This window comes from Mesoplodon mirus (assembly GCF_964341445.2).
Source record: "Mesoplodon mirus genome assembly, chromosome: 8".
Classification (NCBI taxonomy): Eukaryota; Metazoa; Chordata; class Mammalia; order Artiodactyla; family Ziphiidae; genus Mesoplodon; species Mesoplodon mirus.
Window position 1 is genome coordinate 44861109 of NC_138984.1, and position 18120 is coordinate 44879228.

The window sequence follows — 18120 nt, forward strand, 5'->3', positions numbered from 1 at the left end:
AGTTGTGGCTTACAGGTTCTAGAGCGCAGGCTCAGTTTTTGTGGCACACGGGCTTAGTTGCTCTGCGGAATGTGAGATCTTCCTGGACCAGGGCTTGAACCCATGTCTCCTACATTGGCAGGTGGATTCTTAACCACTGTGCCACCAGGGAAGCCCTTAACTCTTTTTAAAAAAGCAGTTTTAGGTTTACAGAGAAAATTAGCAGAAAATTTTGACAAATGTATAATGACAAGTCTCTACCATTATGACCATACAGACTAGTTTCACTGCCCTAAATATCCCATGTGCTCCACTTGTTCTTTCCTTTCTTCCTCCCGCCCCTAAACCTGTGATATCCACTGATCTTTTTACTGTCTCCATAGTTTTCTGAATGTTCTGTGGTTGGAATCATACAGTATATAGCCTTTTCAGATGGACTGTTTTGCTTAGCAGTGTGCATTTAAGGTTCCTCTTTTTTTTTTATTGTGGAAAGATAGCTTATTTCTTTTTATTGCTGAGTAATATTTCATTGTATAGATACATTTTACACCACAGTTTGTTTATCCATTCAGCTATTGAAGGACCTCTTGGTTACTTCCACATTTTGGCTATTATGAATAAAGCTACCATAAACATTCATGTGTAGGTGGACATAAGTTTTCAACTACTTTGGGTAAATACCAAGGAGTGCAATTGCTGGGTCATACGGTAAAAGAGTATGTTTAGTTTTGTAAGAAACTGCCAAATTTTCTTTCAAAGTGTCTGTACCATTTTGTGTTCCTACCACAATGAATGAGAATTAAACTTTAAAAAAAATACTTTTTGTTTTAATAACTTTTCAAAGAAGCTAAAGCAAACAAAAGGGAATGTAGTATTTATACATTGAAACATGGCTACCCACATTACTGTGTTCATTGTATTCTACATTTGTTTCAGGTTTAATTCATCCAAAAGGACTAATATCATACTGCAGCATTTGGTAAGTTTGGACTTCGTTTTGCTGGCATTATTAGATTATAATGTGCAATTTAAAATGTTGTTGTTAGGGAAGTAGAGAAATACCGGCAGATTTCATTGATCTTGGCACACTTTGGTTTCCAATTTTATAGTGTCAAAACTTGACTCATATAACTTGTTGGAGGTGGCATAAGGTTATGGATAAGAGGATGGATCTTCAAGTCAGAATGCCTGGGTTTAAATAATGGGTCCGCTACTTAATCTTGGGCAGATTACTTGGTCTCTTTCAGCCTCCTTTTTTGACATATAAAAAATGGGGGGGGCTTCCCTGGTGGCGCAGTGGTTGGGAGTCCGCCTGCCGGTGCAGGGGACACGGGTTCGTGCCCCGGTCCGGGGGGATCCCACGTGCGGTGGAGCGGCTGGGCCCGTGAGCCATGGCCGCTGAGCCTTCGCGTCCGGAGCCTGTGCTCCGCAGCGGGAGGGGCCACAACAGTGAGAGGCCCGCGTACCACAAAAAAAAAAAAAAAAAAAAAAAAGGGGGATAATGGTATCCATCTTAGAGTGCTTATGAATAGTAAATAATTCATTAAAAAATCTAGCGTAGTGCTTGGCATATAATAATCATTTTATACATGTTAGCTGCTATTGTACTAGTAGTACCGTTCCAAAGCTTAGATGGTATTAGTTTATCACACTGCAAGGAAGAAACGATTTTTATTCATTTTTCTATACCTTTGCTATAGACTGAATGTGTCCCCCTGAAATTCATATGTTGAAATCTAATTGCCAGTGTGTTGATATTTGGAGGTGGGGCCTTTAAGAGGTGATTAGGTCAGGAAGGCAGAGCTCTCATGAGTGGGATCAGTGCCTTTATAAAAGAGACACCAGAGCCGGGGCTTCCCTGGTGGTGCAGTGGTTGAGAGTCTGCCTGCTAATGCAGGGGACACAGGTTCGAGCCCTGGTCTGGGAGGATCCCACGTGCCGCGGAGCGACTAGGCCCGTGAGCCACAACTACTGAGCCTGCGCGTCTGGAGCCTGTGCTCCTCAACGGGAGAGGCCGCGATAGTGAGAGGCCCACGCACCGCGATGAAGAGTGGCCCCCACTTGCCACAACTAGAGAAAGCCCTCACACAGAAACGAAGACCCAACACAGCAAAAATAAATAAATTAATTAATAAACTCCTACCCCCAACATCTTCTAAAAAAAAAAGAGACACCAGAGAGATCCCTCACCTTTTCTGCCTTCTGAGGGAGGTTGCAGCGAGTAGACAGCCATCTATGAACTGGAAAATTGGACTTAACCAGACACTGAATCTGCAGACGTCTTGATCTTGACTTCCCAGCCTCCAGAATTGTGAGAATTAAATGTTGTATAAGATACCCAGTCTATGGTATTTTTGTTATAGCTGCCTGAACAGACTAAGACACCCTCATCTATGCAGTAGGTCCTTATTACTTATCTAGTTTATATATAGTGGTGTATATGTGTTAATCCCAATCTCCCAATCTGTCCCTCCCCCCCTTACCCCCCGGTAACCATAAGTTTGCCAAACAACTTACTTTTATTTCAACAACTTCAGTAATGTCAGAGCAAAATATTAACGTAAAGTCTAAAAGTTTTCATTCCTATGGTCAGAAAAATTGTATTTTACCCATAAATGGTGATAATGTCAGTAATGGCATAAGTCTCTCTGTGTCTCTTCTTACATATTTTAGGATTCAAGTCTACAATACAAAAAATTTGTAAACATTTACCTGCATCTCTTACTCCCTGGACAAATTTCTGAGACAGTAGACTTAAAGTCTGATACTGAGATGTGAACGTGGTCCCTAAAGGATTAGAACAATGGCCTGGATATCATTATAGAATATGTTATTATACGATAATTCAGAAATTTCTTGGTTCAGCATTTCTCAACAGTGTTTCTGTTAAGTGCTTTCAATAAAAGAGTTGTATAGTCAAAAAAAAGACACCCTCATGCAGCCTGACAAGTACCTTGCATGTAAAAAGGACAAGTCACTCTGATACAGCACTTATGGTATTATGCCAGGTGCTATTCTGAGTATTAGCTCAGTTGATTCTCGTAGTCTTACGGAGCAGATACTACAGGTCCTTTATCTGCAATTCTGAAACCTCAAAATCATAAGTTTGTGTTTGGTTTGGGGTTAGTTTGTGGTAAATGCATTTGATGGCAAAATATGATCTGAACATACTTTTGAAACTCTTTTTGTCCATATCCTAACTAGTGTTTAATACTCATGGTTTGGTGCAGAAGTAGTAAAGCATTTGGTTACAGTGTACTGAACCAGACTCCACTTAGGATGTTTTATATACTATATAATAAGTACTATGTTACCTTTCCGAAATCTAGAAAATTTTCTGAATTCTGAAATGCATCTCGACCCAAGGGGTTTGGGTAAAGGGATTATGGTCTTATCCCTATTTAATGGATCGGAATTTAAGGGACAGAGAGGCTAAGTAGTATGCCCCAGTGTCACACATCTGGTAAACAGGAGATGGGATTTGAATCCAGGTTATCTGGCTCCATAGACTACCTACTGCACTCTACAGCCTGTGGCAGAGTGAACACTAAGTAACTATTGCGTAGTGTTTCTCAGTTCAGCCTACACGGAGATGGGCATATGAAAACTGGACTATCTTACCCTTATTTATTTTAGCCAGCTGATACACATGGGAGCTGAGGAATTTCCTGGAAAAAGAACTTAGAACAATGTTACTGCTCATATTTAGATTCATATTTAGATATGTGCACAAGTGGAATAGAAAGACGTGACAGTCCAGATTCCATGGGGCTCTGTGACCTGGGGCATAAACCACATTGAAGAAAGGAAGGTAAACTGGATTCTCATCAGGGCCTGAAGACTGAATGGTTCTAGCTCCCAATGTTGGCTTTTACATGTGCTTCAGAGATCGAGAAGCTGTACCCCAAGAATTCCTCCTGTGACCCTTCTAAGAGAGCTAATAGAGCAAGAGCCTCTTTTACTTCATAGTGGAGTGATGGGAATATGCCATTGATGGCGGAACTGTAGGCAGCGTTGTGAGAAATGGATAGGACTGACTTGTAATAATAGTGTGACATTCCTTGTGACCCTTCAAAGATATTAGATGGACCTGAACCTGGAAAGGAGGCAAAGGTTCTGCATTTCTGCAGATAGTTTGTCAAGCTAATGCAAGCTAGTAGGACCTATTAATGAGGTCTCCTTTATATTCATAGGCTGATTTGGACATATTTTTACAACAAAAATATTCATAGAAAAAAATTTTTTTCTTTTTTCCATAATGTTTAAAACTCTTACACAGCATTTAATTTAATATGCAGAAGCTCATTTTTTCCATATAATTTTGACCTGGACATGGAGAAGATTTTTTCCATCAGAAAGTAGTTCTTTTCAGTATGAAGGTATACTGGTTGGACTGCATGAACTGAAACTGCACATGTCATTTCACGACAGCAATCATGTTCATATTCTGTATGTGCAGATGATCTAGAATCAGTATCAACCAATTTATAATCTATGCCTTTTGAACAGACATACATTAAGTGCTTGCTTTGTATATGCAAAGAACTTGACTGATGTCGACTTTGTAACCAGTGAAAGCTTACTGGAGCACCGTCATTTATTTGATCTGGGCCTTGAAGCATGATTAGGGTTTCAATAGGTAGAGATGGGAAGTAGTGAGAGTTCATATAGTAGCACTAAGTGGGATTCTATTATCTCCATTTTGTAAACACAGAAGTTGAGGCTCTGAGACCAGCTTGTCTGAGGGTGTGTAGTAGTGAGTGGCAAAACTAATGTTTGAGTCCATCTGACTCCAAAATCTGTTTTCTTTCTATTATGCAATATGTTTATTCCTGTGGCAAGAACTGTGAGATAGGAGCATGGAGGCTACCCTCGGCTTTCTGAGTCTCCATTGTAAGGAGTGCTGTGCAGTGGTGGATCTGGAGAGTTTACCTGGGATCAGACGTGGAGAGACTTGAAGGCCATGTCAAGTAAAGTTGGATGTTTTTGAAATTAATGGCGAGTCATGGAACATTTTTGAATGGCATTAACAAGATTAGAATTGGGCTTTAGCAAAATTTCTCTGAACACAGTGTGAAGGATAGACCATCTGGCAAAAATTCTGGAAATCTGCCAAAAAGGAAAATTATAATAATGCCGTATGGCTAGGGCAGTGAGAGTAGAAAGTAATGGATAGAATCATTTTAGAACTAGTTTCTCTGGTATTTGGTAACTACTTCAAGTTGTTGGCAGAGAGGGGAGGAGAACAGTTAGGAATCAACACCAACATTTTGTGCTTGGTTGACTGAGAAAATGGTGATACCATTACCTGATATAGGGAACAGAGGAGGAGAGACAGATTTGTTGGAGAGAAATTTCTTGGTAAATTCGTTTTTTTTTTTTTTTTTTTTAGATGTTGGGGGTAGGAGTTTAGTAATTAATTAATTTATTTTTGCTGTGTTGGGTCTTCGTTTCTGTGCGAGGGCTTTCTCTAGTTGTGGCAAGCGGGGGCCACTCTTCATCGCGGTGCGCGGGCCTCTCACTATCGCGGCCTCTCTTGTTGCGGAGCACAGGCTCCAGACACGCAGGCTCAGTAGTTGTGGCTCACGGGCCTAGTTGCTCCACGGCATGTGGGATCCTCCCAGACCAGGGCTCGAACCCATGTCCCCTGTATTGGCCGGCAGATTCTCAACCGCTGCGCCACCAGGGAAGCCCGTAAATTTGGTTTTTAACAAGTTGAGTTTGGGGTGCCACGTAGGTACTCCTGTAATTGTAGCAGGCATTTGGAATAAGGACCTGGACCTCTGGAAAAGTAAAGGTACAGATGCAGGTTTGAGCCAGCTGTTTAGAGGTGATAATTGAAGATGGGAAGTAGATGATATCACAGAAGGTGAGAGCTAGAGCACAGCTAAGGACAGTTTGAGAGACTCTCTATAAACCATTTCCATATGGAGGAATTCACTGACCCAATTTGAAGTCAGGAAGGATTGAGTGAAGCTTGAGTAATCAGCATTTATTAAATGTTTTTTGATTCTATGAATCGTACTTGTATTGTGCTTTGGTGTCATATTTGTGTTATAATAATTTAAATTTAATGACATTCTTTAATATTGGCTGGAAATGGATGACATGTCAAAATAAATCATATTCTGCAAAAGGTAGGATATTTCCCTGGGTATGTCTTTCAGCTGTAACTTAGTTCAGTGGCAGAGAATGTTGCATATAGTGAAAGGTATGTGCTTGAGATTGGGATTTGGGTATCCACAGTGTGAAGCTTATCTTAGGCTTGTGTTACTCAGGACTGCATTAGTAGAATGAAGGATTATTCATTCAGCTTATTAAACATTTTTTGGATACCTGCTATGTGTCACGCACTTGATTTTCCTCAAAGGAAAGGCTCATTTCTCTCAATGTTTGTGAAGTCTCTGACAGTGTTTTCCAAAATGTAACCTGAATAATACAAGCCCCAAGAGATAGCTGTTCCATGAAAAGTAAAAAGTTCTTTAATCAAGTGAGAACTATGCTGCTCATTGTATTTTAAAAGTTTACATTGCGTATTTGCCTATTAAAGACTGAAAAGTCTTATAGGAATTAAACTTTATATTGGTTTAAGTTTTTCCCAAGCTTATTTGACCATGGGCCATTTTCTCCTTCAACATAGCTGCAATAAACATCTCTTTGCACACTTTAGGAAATATTGCTACTATGGATTTTGCCAGAATAGTTCCATGTTCCAGCAGAGTGGATGTTCTAAGTTATTTTATTTATTTATTTTTAAAATTTATTTATTTTTGGCTGCGTTGGGTCTTCCTTGCTGTGCGTGGGCTTTCTCTAGTTGCGGTGAGCGGGGGCTACTCTTCGTTGCAGTGTGTGGGCTTCTCATTGCGGTGGCTTCTGTTGCAGAACACGGGCCCTAGAGTGTGTGGGCTTCAGTAGTTGTGGCTCGCAGGCTCAGTAGTTGTGGCTCATGGGGTCTAGAGGGCAGGCTCAGTAGTTGTGGCTCATGGGGTCTAGAGGGCAGGCTCAGTAGTTGTGGCTTATGGGGTCTAGAGGGCAGGCTCAGTAGTTGTGGCGCATGGGCTTAGTTGCTCTGTGGCATGTGGGATCTTTCCAGATCAGGGCTCAAACCCGTGTCCCCTGCACTGGCAGGTGGATTCTTAACCACTGCACCACCAGGGAAGTCCTCTAAGTTATTTTTGTCTCAGGGATATTATTTTGGCAGACTTCATGCATTCAATTCAGCACAGGGCTGTGTGTTGATGGTGTCCGTGCATTTTAGCAAGTTTCCTTCACATATATCCATTGAATGGCTGTTCTCCTTACCCCTTCTATCCCACCCCCCCACCCCCAAATTTGGATTGTATGAGAAGTTCATTTCTGACTCTAGTCTCTGTAATCTTTCCTAATATGAGAAATTTCTCTTCATAGAAGCCTTTTCTAGGTTTTAACTAAAAGTTAGTGATATTTTTGGAAAAGAGATTTTTTTCTGCAGAATTAATTAACATACATAAATGACACTAATACTGCAGACTTCATCTTTTTCCCTTCTGCTCTTTTGCGTGAGTGTTTTTGATTAATGCACCGATAGTTGTTTTCAGGTTTTAAGAAGGTCATGAACTTTTCAGGTGGGGGAAAAAAGATCCTTTGTTCATTAATTTTACCATTCTAGTGGCTTTTTTTTTTGGCCGTGCTGGGCGGCATGAGGGGTCCTAGTTCCCCACCAGGGATGGAAGCCGCGCCCCTTGCAGTGGAAGCGCGGCATCTTAACCACTGGACCGCCGGGGTAGTCCCTCTAGTGGCTTTTAACAGAAGATTCTGTAATATTCTTTGCTCAAAGTGTGACCCTCTGTAAATGTCCTGCAAAAATACTTCATCTAAGTGCTGGAAAGTCGATGCTTAAAAGATATTCCTGCATCCATTGTAATAGCAAAATTTGTAAATTACCCAGTGCTAATCAGTAGGGGACTGATTAAATTGATATCTAAGGATGAACAGCTGTTAAAAATAAGTGGGTAGCATGAGTGTGCAATCGGCAAAATCCGTACTAGGAAATTCTATAGGTTAAAAGGCCTGGTTTTTTTCAACAAATTGTGAAGAAAAGAAAGGAATGGAGGCAGAACCTGTAGATGTTAAAAGACTTGAAAGATATATCCATTTTTAAAAAAATGAGTAGATGATGTTTATGGATGTACACTTTGTGTTTATCATAAAAACCAAGACAGTTGTTACTTTTGAAGGGAGGGTGAGGGCTATGGTCGGAATGGGGCAAGTGGAGGGCTTTTGGTCTGGCTAGACAACGTTGGGTCTGGGATAGGATTTTACCCCAATAACAAGTTAGTAGTTAGCTTGTTACTATTCTATGGATGCTGGCAAAAGATACGCAACTCTTGAGTTAGAGACAAAGGACGTCATTATTAGTGACCCAATTAGCAGCATTGAGCTTCAGGTTTGTATTGGTTCCCTTGCTCCCCAAGTCCCACAGGGGTGACAGAAGGCCCAAATGAATGCGTTCATATGCAGTGGGTTGCATTACAGGACAGCAGTACTGAATTTGGGGAACCTGCCAGTTTGTAACACACTGTAAGCAAGCCTGCTCTCTGTCCCGGGGGGAGACTTTACATTTTCTTCAGTGTTTCTCGTGGCAAATACAGTCCTGAAAAATGACCCAGGTGAAGAGCATTCAGGCCCTTAGATCCATGAAATACACAGCAGTAAAGTGCAGGGAAGCCTCAGGACCCATGGTAGATGGTTTCTCCCTACAGCCAGTCAGCTCATTGCAGATGTAATTAGTTAAGATGAGGTCGTGCTGAAGTAGGAATTACTGGGGTAATTCAATATAATTTATCCTTATATAAAGGGAAAATTTGGAGACATATATACACAGAGAATGCCGTGTGAATATTGGAGTTATGCTGCAACAAGCCAAGGAATTATCAGAAGCCAGGAGAGAGGCCTGGAACAGAACCCTCCCCTAGCGCCTTCAGACAGAGTGTGGTCCTGCTGACACCTTGACCTCAGACTTCTAGCTTCCAGAACTGAGACAATAACTTTCTGTTTAAGCCTAAACGTAGTTTGTGATACTTTGTTATGATAGCCCTAGCAAAGAAACACAGTTATCATGTTACATTTGTCAAAATTAAGAACATTGCTATATTAGTATTAACTTTATACTTTTTGGATTTCACCAGTTTTCCCATCAATTTTCTGTTCCAAAATCCAATCCAGGATACCACATGGCATTTCTTTGTCATGTCTTCTTAGTTTCTTCTGGTCTCTGACAGTTTATCAGTCTTTCCTTATTTTTCATGACCGTGGCAGTTTGGAGGAACACTGGCCAAGTAGCCTGTAGAATAGCCTCTAATCTGGGCTTGTGTCTGTTTTTTGTTGTTGTTCTTTCTTTTTTCTTTTTTTTTTTTTGATGACTAGCCTGTAGTTAAAAGGTTTCTGGAGAGAATATCACAAAGGAAAAGCCCCTTCTCATCACATATCAGGGAGTATCTGTGGGTTTTGACATATGCCTTAGGGAGTACATGACATCCTCATGACACAGCTGGTGATGCTGACCTTTATCACGTGGTTAAGGTGGTGGTTGTTGGGTTTCTCCTGTCTAAAGTTACCATTTTCCTCTTTTCTACTCTGTTCTTTGGAAACATGTCAGTAAGTTCAGCCCACAGTCAGACGGTGAGGGCGCTAAGCTTTACCTCCTGGAAGGGGGATTTCTACATAAATTATTTTGAATTCTTTTGTGGGTAAGATCATCTCATCTCCCCCATTGATTTATTCAGTTATATATATCAGTGTGGACTCGTGGATATTTATTTTATTCTTTGGGTTATAATCTAACAGCACATTATTTATTCTGTTACTCACATTGTTTCAACTTTGGCCACTAGGAATTCCTTCATTTTGGTTTCTTGTGTCCCTTTGATATGACCTTTTCCTTTTAATTTTCAATTTTTTAAAAACACCTCGCTACTTTCTGATACTGGAAGATGTTCTCTGGCTCTAGAATCAGCCATTTCTCCAAGGAGCTCTGGTTGCCTTTATTGGAAAATTGCATTTAGAAATCAAGATCTGAGTCTGGGAATGCCCCTTGCTACTGGGGTGTCAGGGTTTTCTCTTGGGGATAGAACTAGAGTAACGTATATATCTGTAGTAGAATACATATGCTGTATACTGTTTACTGTCCCATGTATACATAAATAGCAATAAGTGTTTCTGTGTTTATCCTCTGTTATATTAATATATAACCTCTTAATATATATTCAGAAAGCATGTTCATACTGCTGTCTCTGACTTTAATCCAGTACCACACGGCAGGCTTCATTCTAGCCTTCCCTTCTTGCTTGTCTCTGACTCTCCTCCTGACCAGTGAGAGCCTGGTTCTCACCACCCTCCATTGCTTGTTTTTTTGTTTTTTAATTTTTAAAATACAGTATGTACCTTTTTTTAAAAAAATTATTTATTTTTGGCCGTGTTGGGTCTTCATTGCTGCGCGTGGGCTTTCTCTAGCTGCGGCGAGTGGGGGCTACTCTTTGTTGTGGTGCATGGGCTTCTCATTGTGGTGGCTTCTCGTTGTGGAGCACAGGGTTCTAGGTGCATGGGCTTCGGTAGTTGCAGCACACGGGCTCAGTAGTTGCGGCATGTGGGCCCTAGAGGGCATGGGCTTAAGTAGTTGCGGAGCGTGGGCTCAGTAGTTGTGGTGCGTGGGCTCTAGGGTGCACAGGCTTCAGTAGTTGTGGCACGCGGGCATCAGTAGCTGTGGCTCGTGGGCTCTAGACCACAGGCTCAGTAGTTGTGGCGCACAGGCTTAGTTGCTCCGCAGCATGTGGGATCTTCCCAGACCAGGGCTCGAACCTGTGCCCCTGCATTGGCAGGCGGATTCTTAACCACTAGACCACCAGGGAAGTCCCCATTACTTGCTTAACGTCAGTATACACGCAAAGCAGTTTTGAACAAATTTACTAACTAGAGCATAGGTTGACATACAGGGTTTTTTATATATTTCCTTACAGCTTGCAGTCAAATGACTGTTTTCTAAAGTTACTTAGGTCAGCTTTCCTGCCACCATCCTCAGGATCTCACTTCAGTGTGCTTGTCATACGTGTGTGGTTTGGTTACATTTATTTGCCACAGTCTACATTCCATGTTGGAATCCCCTGACACTGGGTGATTTTTAAAATATAAATATAGTTTGTATACATTCAAGTTCACTCTCTGTACATTTCTTTGGGTTTTGACAGATGCATAAATCATGCATTCATCACCCAAAGTCCATGCAGAACAGCCCCATCCCCCTAAAACTTCTGCTGTACTTCCCCTCTGTAGGCAGTCACTTCTCCCGCTCCCCATCACTGACCTGTGTTATGCCCCTATAGTTTTGTTTTCTACAGAACATCATATGAATGGAATCACACAATATATAGCCTTTTGCGTCTGCATTCTTTCACTTGGCAAAACGCATTTAAGATTCATCTGTGTTGTTGCATGAACTGATAACGTAGTCCTTCTTATCACTGAATAGTATTCCATTGTTTGGATATACCACAGTTTGTTTATTCATTTCCCTGTTGAAGAGCATCTTGGTTGCCTTCAGGTTTTAGTGAGTAAGAATAAAACTGCTACACCTGTTTGTGTACAGGTTTTTGTGTGAACATAAGTTTTTAATTCATTTGGGTAAATATCTAGGGCTATGATAGCTGGGTTTTATGGTAAGTCCATGTGTAACTTTATACAAGTTTGCCAAATTATCTTCTATAGTGGCTGTACCATTTTTCAATTCCACCAACAATGAACAAGTGTTCCTATTGTTCTGCATCCTTGGCAACACGTTATTGTCTGTTTTTGGATTTTAGCCATTTTAATATGTGTGTAGTGGTAGCTCATTGTGGTTTTAATTTGCATTTTCCTAATGAGAAATGATGTTGAGCATTTCATGTGTTTTTTTGCCATCCCTATATTTTCCTTGAAGCTCTTCAGATTTTTTTTGCCCATTTTAATATCGGGTTGTTTGCTTTCTTATTGAGTTTTAAGAGTTTTTTATACAGTTGACCTTTGAGCAAGGTGGGGGCTAGGGTCACTGATTCTCTGTGCAGTCGAAAAATCCAAGTATAATTTTACAGTCAGCCTCTACAACCGAGGTTCCTTCTCTGCACCTGTGGGTTCAACCAGCTGGGGATCATGTAGTCCTATAGTATTTACGATTGAAAAACATTTGAGTGTAAGTGGACCTGCCCAGTTCAAATCCGTGTTGTTCAAGGGTCAGCTGTATATTTTGTATGCAAATTCTTTATCAGATATGTGATAGGCAAGTATTTTCTTCTAATTTTGGTTTGTCTTTTTGTTCACTTTATCTTTCGCAGAGCAGAAGTTTTAAATTTGATGAAATTCAGTTTATCAATGTTTTCTATTGTGGATCATGCTTTTGGTGTTGTATCCCATTAGTCCTTAATGTTTGGAAGGCACTGTGAACCAGAGTCCAGGGGTGTGGCCCTCCTAAGTGTTCCTGTCCCTTCTCTGGGGGTGGGCTGCCTTTTTCCCCCCTTTTCCTTTGTCCCCTGTTCCTTTTACCCAGCTGTGATTGGTAAACACTAAGGTCAGTAGGCTATGGTTTTGAAGTGCTTCTCCCTTGGGATTAAGGGTCTTATTTTATAGGCCCCCATCCCATTTCCCCACTGTGGTGGGCCTCCACCAGAACCCTGGGCTACCAGCTTTGAAGGCTCTCTCTCCCTTGAAGATTTAGCCTTTTGTTCTGTGTGGAAGATGAGGGGAAAGGATTTAGTTGTGCCTGCTGTTTCCCTCCCCCAGCCAGCACCACACGGGGGAGCTTTCTCCAGTCTTCCCTGGGAGAACCTGCTTGGGTTCCAGGAGGAAAAGCCAGCAAGAATGGGAGCTCCCCCCGTGACTGTGACACCCGCCACCCCCGGGAGCTCCATACTATCACACTTGACCTCTAGCAAGTCATTAAAAATTCTAGTTAATCTTCCTTAGGGCTTCTGCCTGAGCTAAGCAAATATACTGGTCCTGCATCTCCCTGAAGGCACCTGTCTCTCCAGATTTTATTACGGGGCTGTTTGCCCTGTGACCTCCTGTCTCTGACTGAGTTCACCAAAGCCACTAATTTTCAGTCTGTTCACCTTTTTTTCTTGTTACAAGGTCAGGAGACGCATCTTTTCAGCTCTCAACATCTCTGAGCTGAAACCAAATAATAGAGATTTAAAGGATTGTCTCTGATATTGGGTGATAATTTATGTAAAGTTGTTCAGTGGAAACAGTCATGAAACTTTTTTTGTTTTTTTTTTGGGGGGGGTGCTGGCAAATCTGACTTGGTTCAAGCAAAAAAGAAATTTAGTATGGAGAGAGATGAAAGTTTATGAATACTTGTGTGTAACATGTTTGTATAATATGAAATCTGTTTTACTTTAAAATTTAGAATGATGTAGGTATCTGAAAAGTACAGCTTTTTAGTCTATCATCTGACTTTTCATATGAGTAAGGGTTTAATCAAGGAAGTAGAACCACTGAGTATTGAAGGGGAGCAAAATAAGCCACTCCAAAATGTGCCACTTGCCTCACTCACCATGGTGCATGAGGCCCTAAGAACTGTATAGACAATTTCTTCACAAGTATATGCTTTCGTAAGCTCATTCTATAATCTGGCCTTAAACTACTTGTTCTGCCTACTTTCCTATCACTCATTTTCTCAGTCAGCCTTTATTCCACTCATGTTTAACATCTTAATATTTCCAAATATTCGCTGTTCATGTTTTAGAATGTGTTACTCTCCAGGATTTTCACCCCTCTTTTTCTTGGCATATATCAAGGCCTAGCTCAAATATCACCTTTTTTCCCCCAAGTTGTTGGTAACTACTGTAGTCAGAATTATTTGCCCTCTCTATTCATCTTTGATTTCCAAGTACCTAACATATTGCTTGGTATACAGTAATAAAGATTTAAGAGTATTTCATAGTCCAAGAAATTCTAGGACTGGGCTCTATTTTATTTTTATTTTTTTAGGAACAAATTTTTAAATTAATTAATTAATTAATTTTTGGCTGTGTTGGGTCTTCGTTGCTGTGCAAGGGCCTTCTCTAGTTGTGGCGAGCGGGGCCTACTCTTCGTTGCGGTGTGCGGGCTTCTCATTGCGGTGGCTTCACTTGTAGAAGAGCATGGGTTATAGGCACGCCCGGGCTTCAGGAATTGTGGCACACAGGCTCAGTAGTTGTGGCATACGGGCTTAGTTGCTCCGTGGCATGCGGGATCTTCCCAGGCCAGGGATCGAACCCATGTCCCCTGCATTGGCAGATGGATTCTGAACCACTGTGCCACCAGGGAGGTCCCATGGACTGGGTTCTATTTTAAATCAGTTGACTAAATTCACTCAGAAATAAAAATTAAGAGATTTAAGAGGTATATGTAGTTTGCTTTGGAATTGTCTATCTACAGAGTCCAAATAACTTTAGAAAACTTTGTCAGATGTACTGAGTTATCCATTCGATTAGCTAACCTTAAGATTAACCTTAAGATTTGCATTTAATGTATGTTTTGATGTTGACTTGTGACAAAAACTTAATGAGTTTTATCCTAAAGTTATTCTTTGTTTACACAGAGAATGTCTAAGCACACAGATGCAGCAGCAGAAGTCCTATTGGAAAGAAAAGGTTGTGCAGGAGTGATAACACTAAACAGACCAAAGTTCCTAAATGCACTGAATCTTAGTATGATTCGGCAGATTTATCCACAGCTAAAGGTTTGTAATTTTCTTAAAGCAATCATATGGATCCTTCTGAAAGTATATCCTTAGAGAATATTTCTGATATTCTCTCCCATAGAATCACTTGACTGTCTGGGATCAGTGCCAAAGCCCCATGGCTTCTAGAGTCCTCAGCACTTTCCTAAGTGGTTTTCCTGGAGCACCCCTACTGACAGGGAGTTCATTGCCCCAGAAGACAGCCTCTTCCACTTTCACAAGGCTCCAAGTTTCTTCTTGTGTTCTGCCCCTCTTTATTTTATTTTTCCAACCTGATGATATATTAGGCCCGTATTTTTTCACCTTGGTCTCAGAGTTGTCGTGGCAAAGATTTCATTTGCCATCATCAAACTTGGATCATAAAATGCACTCATCTAGCAACTTTGTTGGGATAGCCTCTAATTTATGTCAGAAAAGAAAATGAAGTTGGGATCCATTCTTCTGGATATGTTTTATAAAGCCTATGCTTTGTATATATCCACATATGTCTGTATATACACATGTGTTTATGTGCATATGGATATATCATTAAGGAGTTTGTATTTATGATATGCTTATACCATCTTCTTTTACATTTGGATAGAAGTGGGAACAAGATCCAGAAACTTTCCTGATCATCATAAAGGGAGCTGGTGGAAAGGCTTTCTGTGCTGGAGGTGATATCAGAGGTAAAAACTTCTTTCCCTTCTCATCTAAATGCTTTTTTCCCCCAATAAAACTGATAAGGTATTAGCAAATTTTTGTGGTACTTTGTAACTTGCTTTACTTTCTAGAATTGTTTTTTGTTAAACAGTTAATACATTTTTAGTGTGGTTAACTTAGAAAAAGAAAACATTTAAAGACTTACCTCTTGTAGTTAATAGAAAAATGAGAATAGCAGCTGTTTTTTTTTTTTTTTTAACTACATACGTGCCCTTCAGGTATCTTGTCTCTTTCCCTGAATCATCCTGAACAAAATGTCCAGTTATGGTATGTGATTCTGCTTTTTATTTTAGAATAGCTGTTATTAAGCAATTCAGTTTATCACATAAGCCTGACAGCCTGGCCATGTTGAGTGACTTGCCATTCTCCAAACATGACATGCTCTCACATATTTCCATGACTTTGTCCTTTCCCATTGTTCATGATCCCAAAGCAAGAATGCACTTAATTGTAGTATTTATCCTATTATATTATCAGTATTTTTTTGTGTTTAAATTAACATGCTGAGATAAATAAAAAGGTTAATTCTCCTTATCTTTCTAGTTATTTAGGTCAATCTGTACATATTTAACTGTTAAAGACAAAAGAGAGAAGAAATGTTATTACCACTGGTTGTCAGTATTTTATATATACTGAAAACATTTTGAGTTTTATTTCTTATGGAATTGGTAGGTTCCTGGGATGGTTTTTTTCTTTGTGTTTTATTTTTTTATATTTTTTGTATTGTGTTAAGATGATAATGTTCATGTTGATCTATTTACCATATTTATAATCTTATGTAAACCATTACATTTGAAATAGGAAGAAACAAGCTTGATTCAGGACATAATTTCAAATATCTATTAAATTTAAAATAACTGAGTCTTAAAATTTCACTTTAAAATTTTCAGTTGCTTCGACTGACTGGTTAACGGAATCATTTTTGAATTTGTTTTGCCCACTACTTAAATATTCTTAAAACATTGTTTTTCAGCCTGGAATTCATCTTTCCTCAAGAGCTGGGCTTTTAATCTTGTCAGTTTACAGATGGGCAGAGCCTTATGTATTGATTTTAGCTTCTTCTGACTGTGAGCTATTTTTGCATATAGGCCTAACTTTACATTGCTGTTTGGAAATACCGTTAAAAATTCTAGAATTATTCTAGTTCACATGTATAAGCAACAGATTTCAATTCTAGGCAATTTAGTTTCTTTTAAACATCATAGTCCAAGACAGTAAGTGGGCACTCTGAAAAATAAAATTTTTTTTGTAATTCATTTATTTTATTTTTGGCTGTCTTGGGTCTTCAGTGCTGCCCACGGACTTTCTCTAGTTGTGGTGAGCGGGGGGCTACTCTTCGTTGCAGTGCGTGGGCTCCTCATTGTGGTGGCTTCCCTTGTTGCAGAGTACAGGCTCTAGGCTCACGGGCTTCAGTAATTGTGGCTCACGGGCTCTATAGCGCAGGCTCAGTAGTTGTGGCACATGGGATTACCTGCTCTGAGGCATGTGGGATCTTCTTAGACCAGGGCCCAAACTCATGTCCCCTTCATTGCCAGGTGGATTCCCAACCACTGTGCCACTAGGGAAGCCCTGACAAAAAAATTTTAAATGATGTTACTAAACATTTAATTTATATAGAACTGATTGGTTAGAATAAGATTGGAAGGAAATCTCAGAAGATTTCTGAGGTAAAAGAGCTTTATTCCACAGGCAATGCAATTTACACTCTTTTTCATTTAGTATTGGGGAGAAATGATGAAAGATAATAGATGAGGGTTTTAGGGGTTTTATTGGTGAAAGCCTCAGAATGACAAAACTAGATATCAAACCTTTTTTTATTTTTAAAATATTTATTTATTTATTTATTTGGCCACCCCATGTGGCTTGCAGGATCTTAGTTCCCCAACCAGGGCCTGAACCTGGGCCACGGCAGTGAAAGCACTGAGTCCTAACCACCAGACCACCTGGGAATTCCCCAAACCTTTTTTTTTTTAAGAACCAAGAAAAAAAGTCAATATTTGGTTGGAACATTTTGAAGGAAGCTGTATCAGAGTTCTGAAGTTAGTCTAAAAATCTATTAATAGTCAACAATTTTTATGTAACTCTTTCCCATAAAAGAAGTAAATGTATATATTATATTTAATTTGTATTTTAGTAGGTAATTCTCATAGGACTTAGACAGGAAAAGCATATGAGCTTGAAGTGTATGGAAGAGAGGTTTGATGGTGGTTTTGACATTGACTATAGTAGCAGTATAGTAGATTGGACTATGGAACTCTGGATAATAGAAACTTGCAATAGAAATGAAACCATTTAATTGTTATATATTATTAAGATATTTACTGAGCACCTGCTTATTAAGACAGGCATTTGTATGCTGTAGCAATATCTTTGAGAGGTTATATTTCCATTGATATTAATAAATAAGGATATTACTATCTCATTTACCTTCTTAGCCTCACCTTTTACCATTCTCCTTTAGTCTTTTAAAACTACTTATTTCTTGATTTTATTCTTTCTTGCCTGTGTGCCTTTGTAGGTACTCCTTTTTCTACTCAGAACTTTTAACTTTTCAGAACTTTTCATTTTTAGGAAATCCTTACCTGTTGTTCACATTTGGCTCAGAGTTCTCTCTTCTGGGAAGCCTTCTTTTATTTTTTAAAAAAATTACTTTTTTGGGGGGTGCATCATGTGCCATGCAGGATCTTAGTCCCTGACCAGAGATCGAACCT

General features: G+C 39.9%; 1 protein-coding gene across 2 annotated transcripts in view; it reads left to right on the forward strand.

Moving 5' to 3' along the window:
* HIBCH (3-hydroxyisobutyryl-CoA hydrolase) overlaps positions 1-18120 on the forward strand; it is a 92028-nt gene that overhangs the window by 6841 nt on the left and 67067 nt on the right. For both annotated transcript variants that reach the window (XM_082630753.1, XM_082630752.1), the window contains exons 2-4: positions 916-958; positions 14567-14707; positions 15291-15375. In XM_082630753.1, the coding sequence (XP_082486879.1) occupies positions 916-958; positions 14567-14707; positions 15291-15375 (269 nt within the window). The remainder of the gene's footprint in view (positions 1-915; positions 959-14566; positions 14708-15290; positions 15376-18120) is intronic.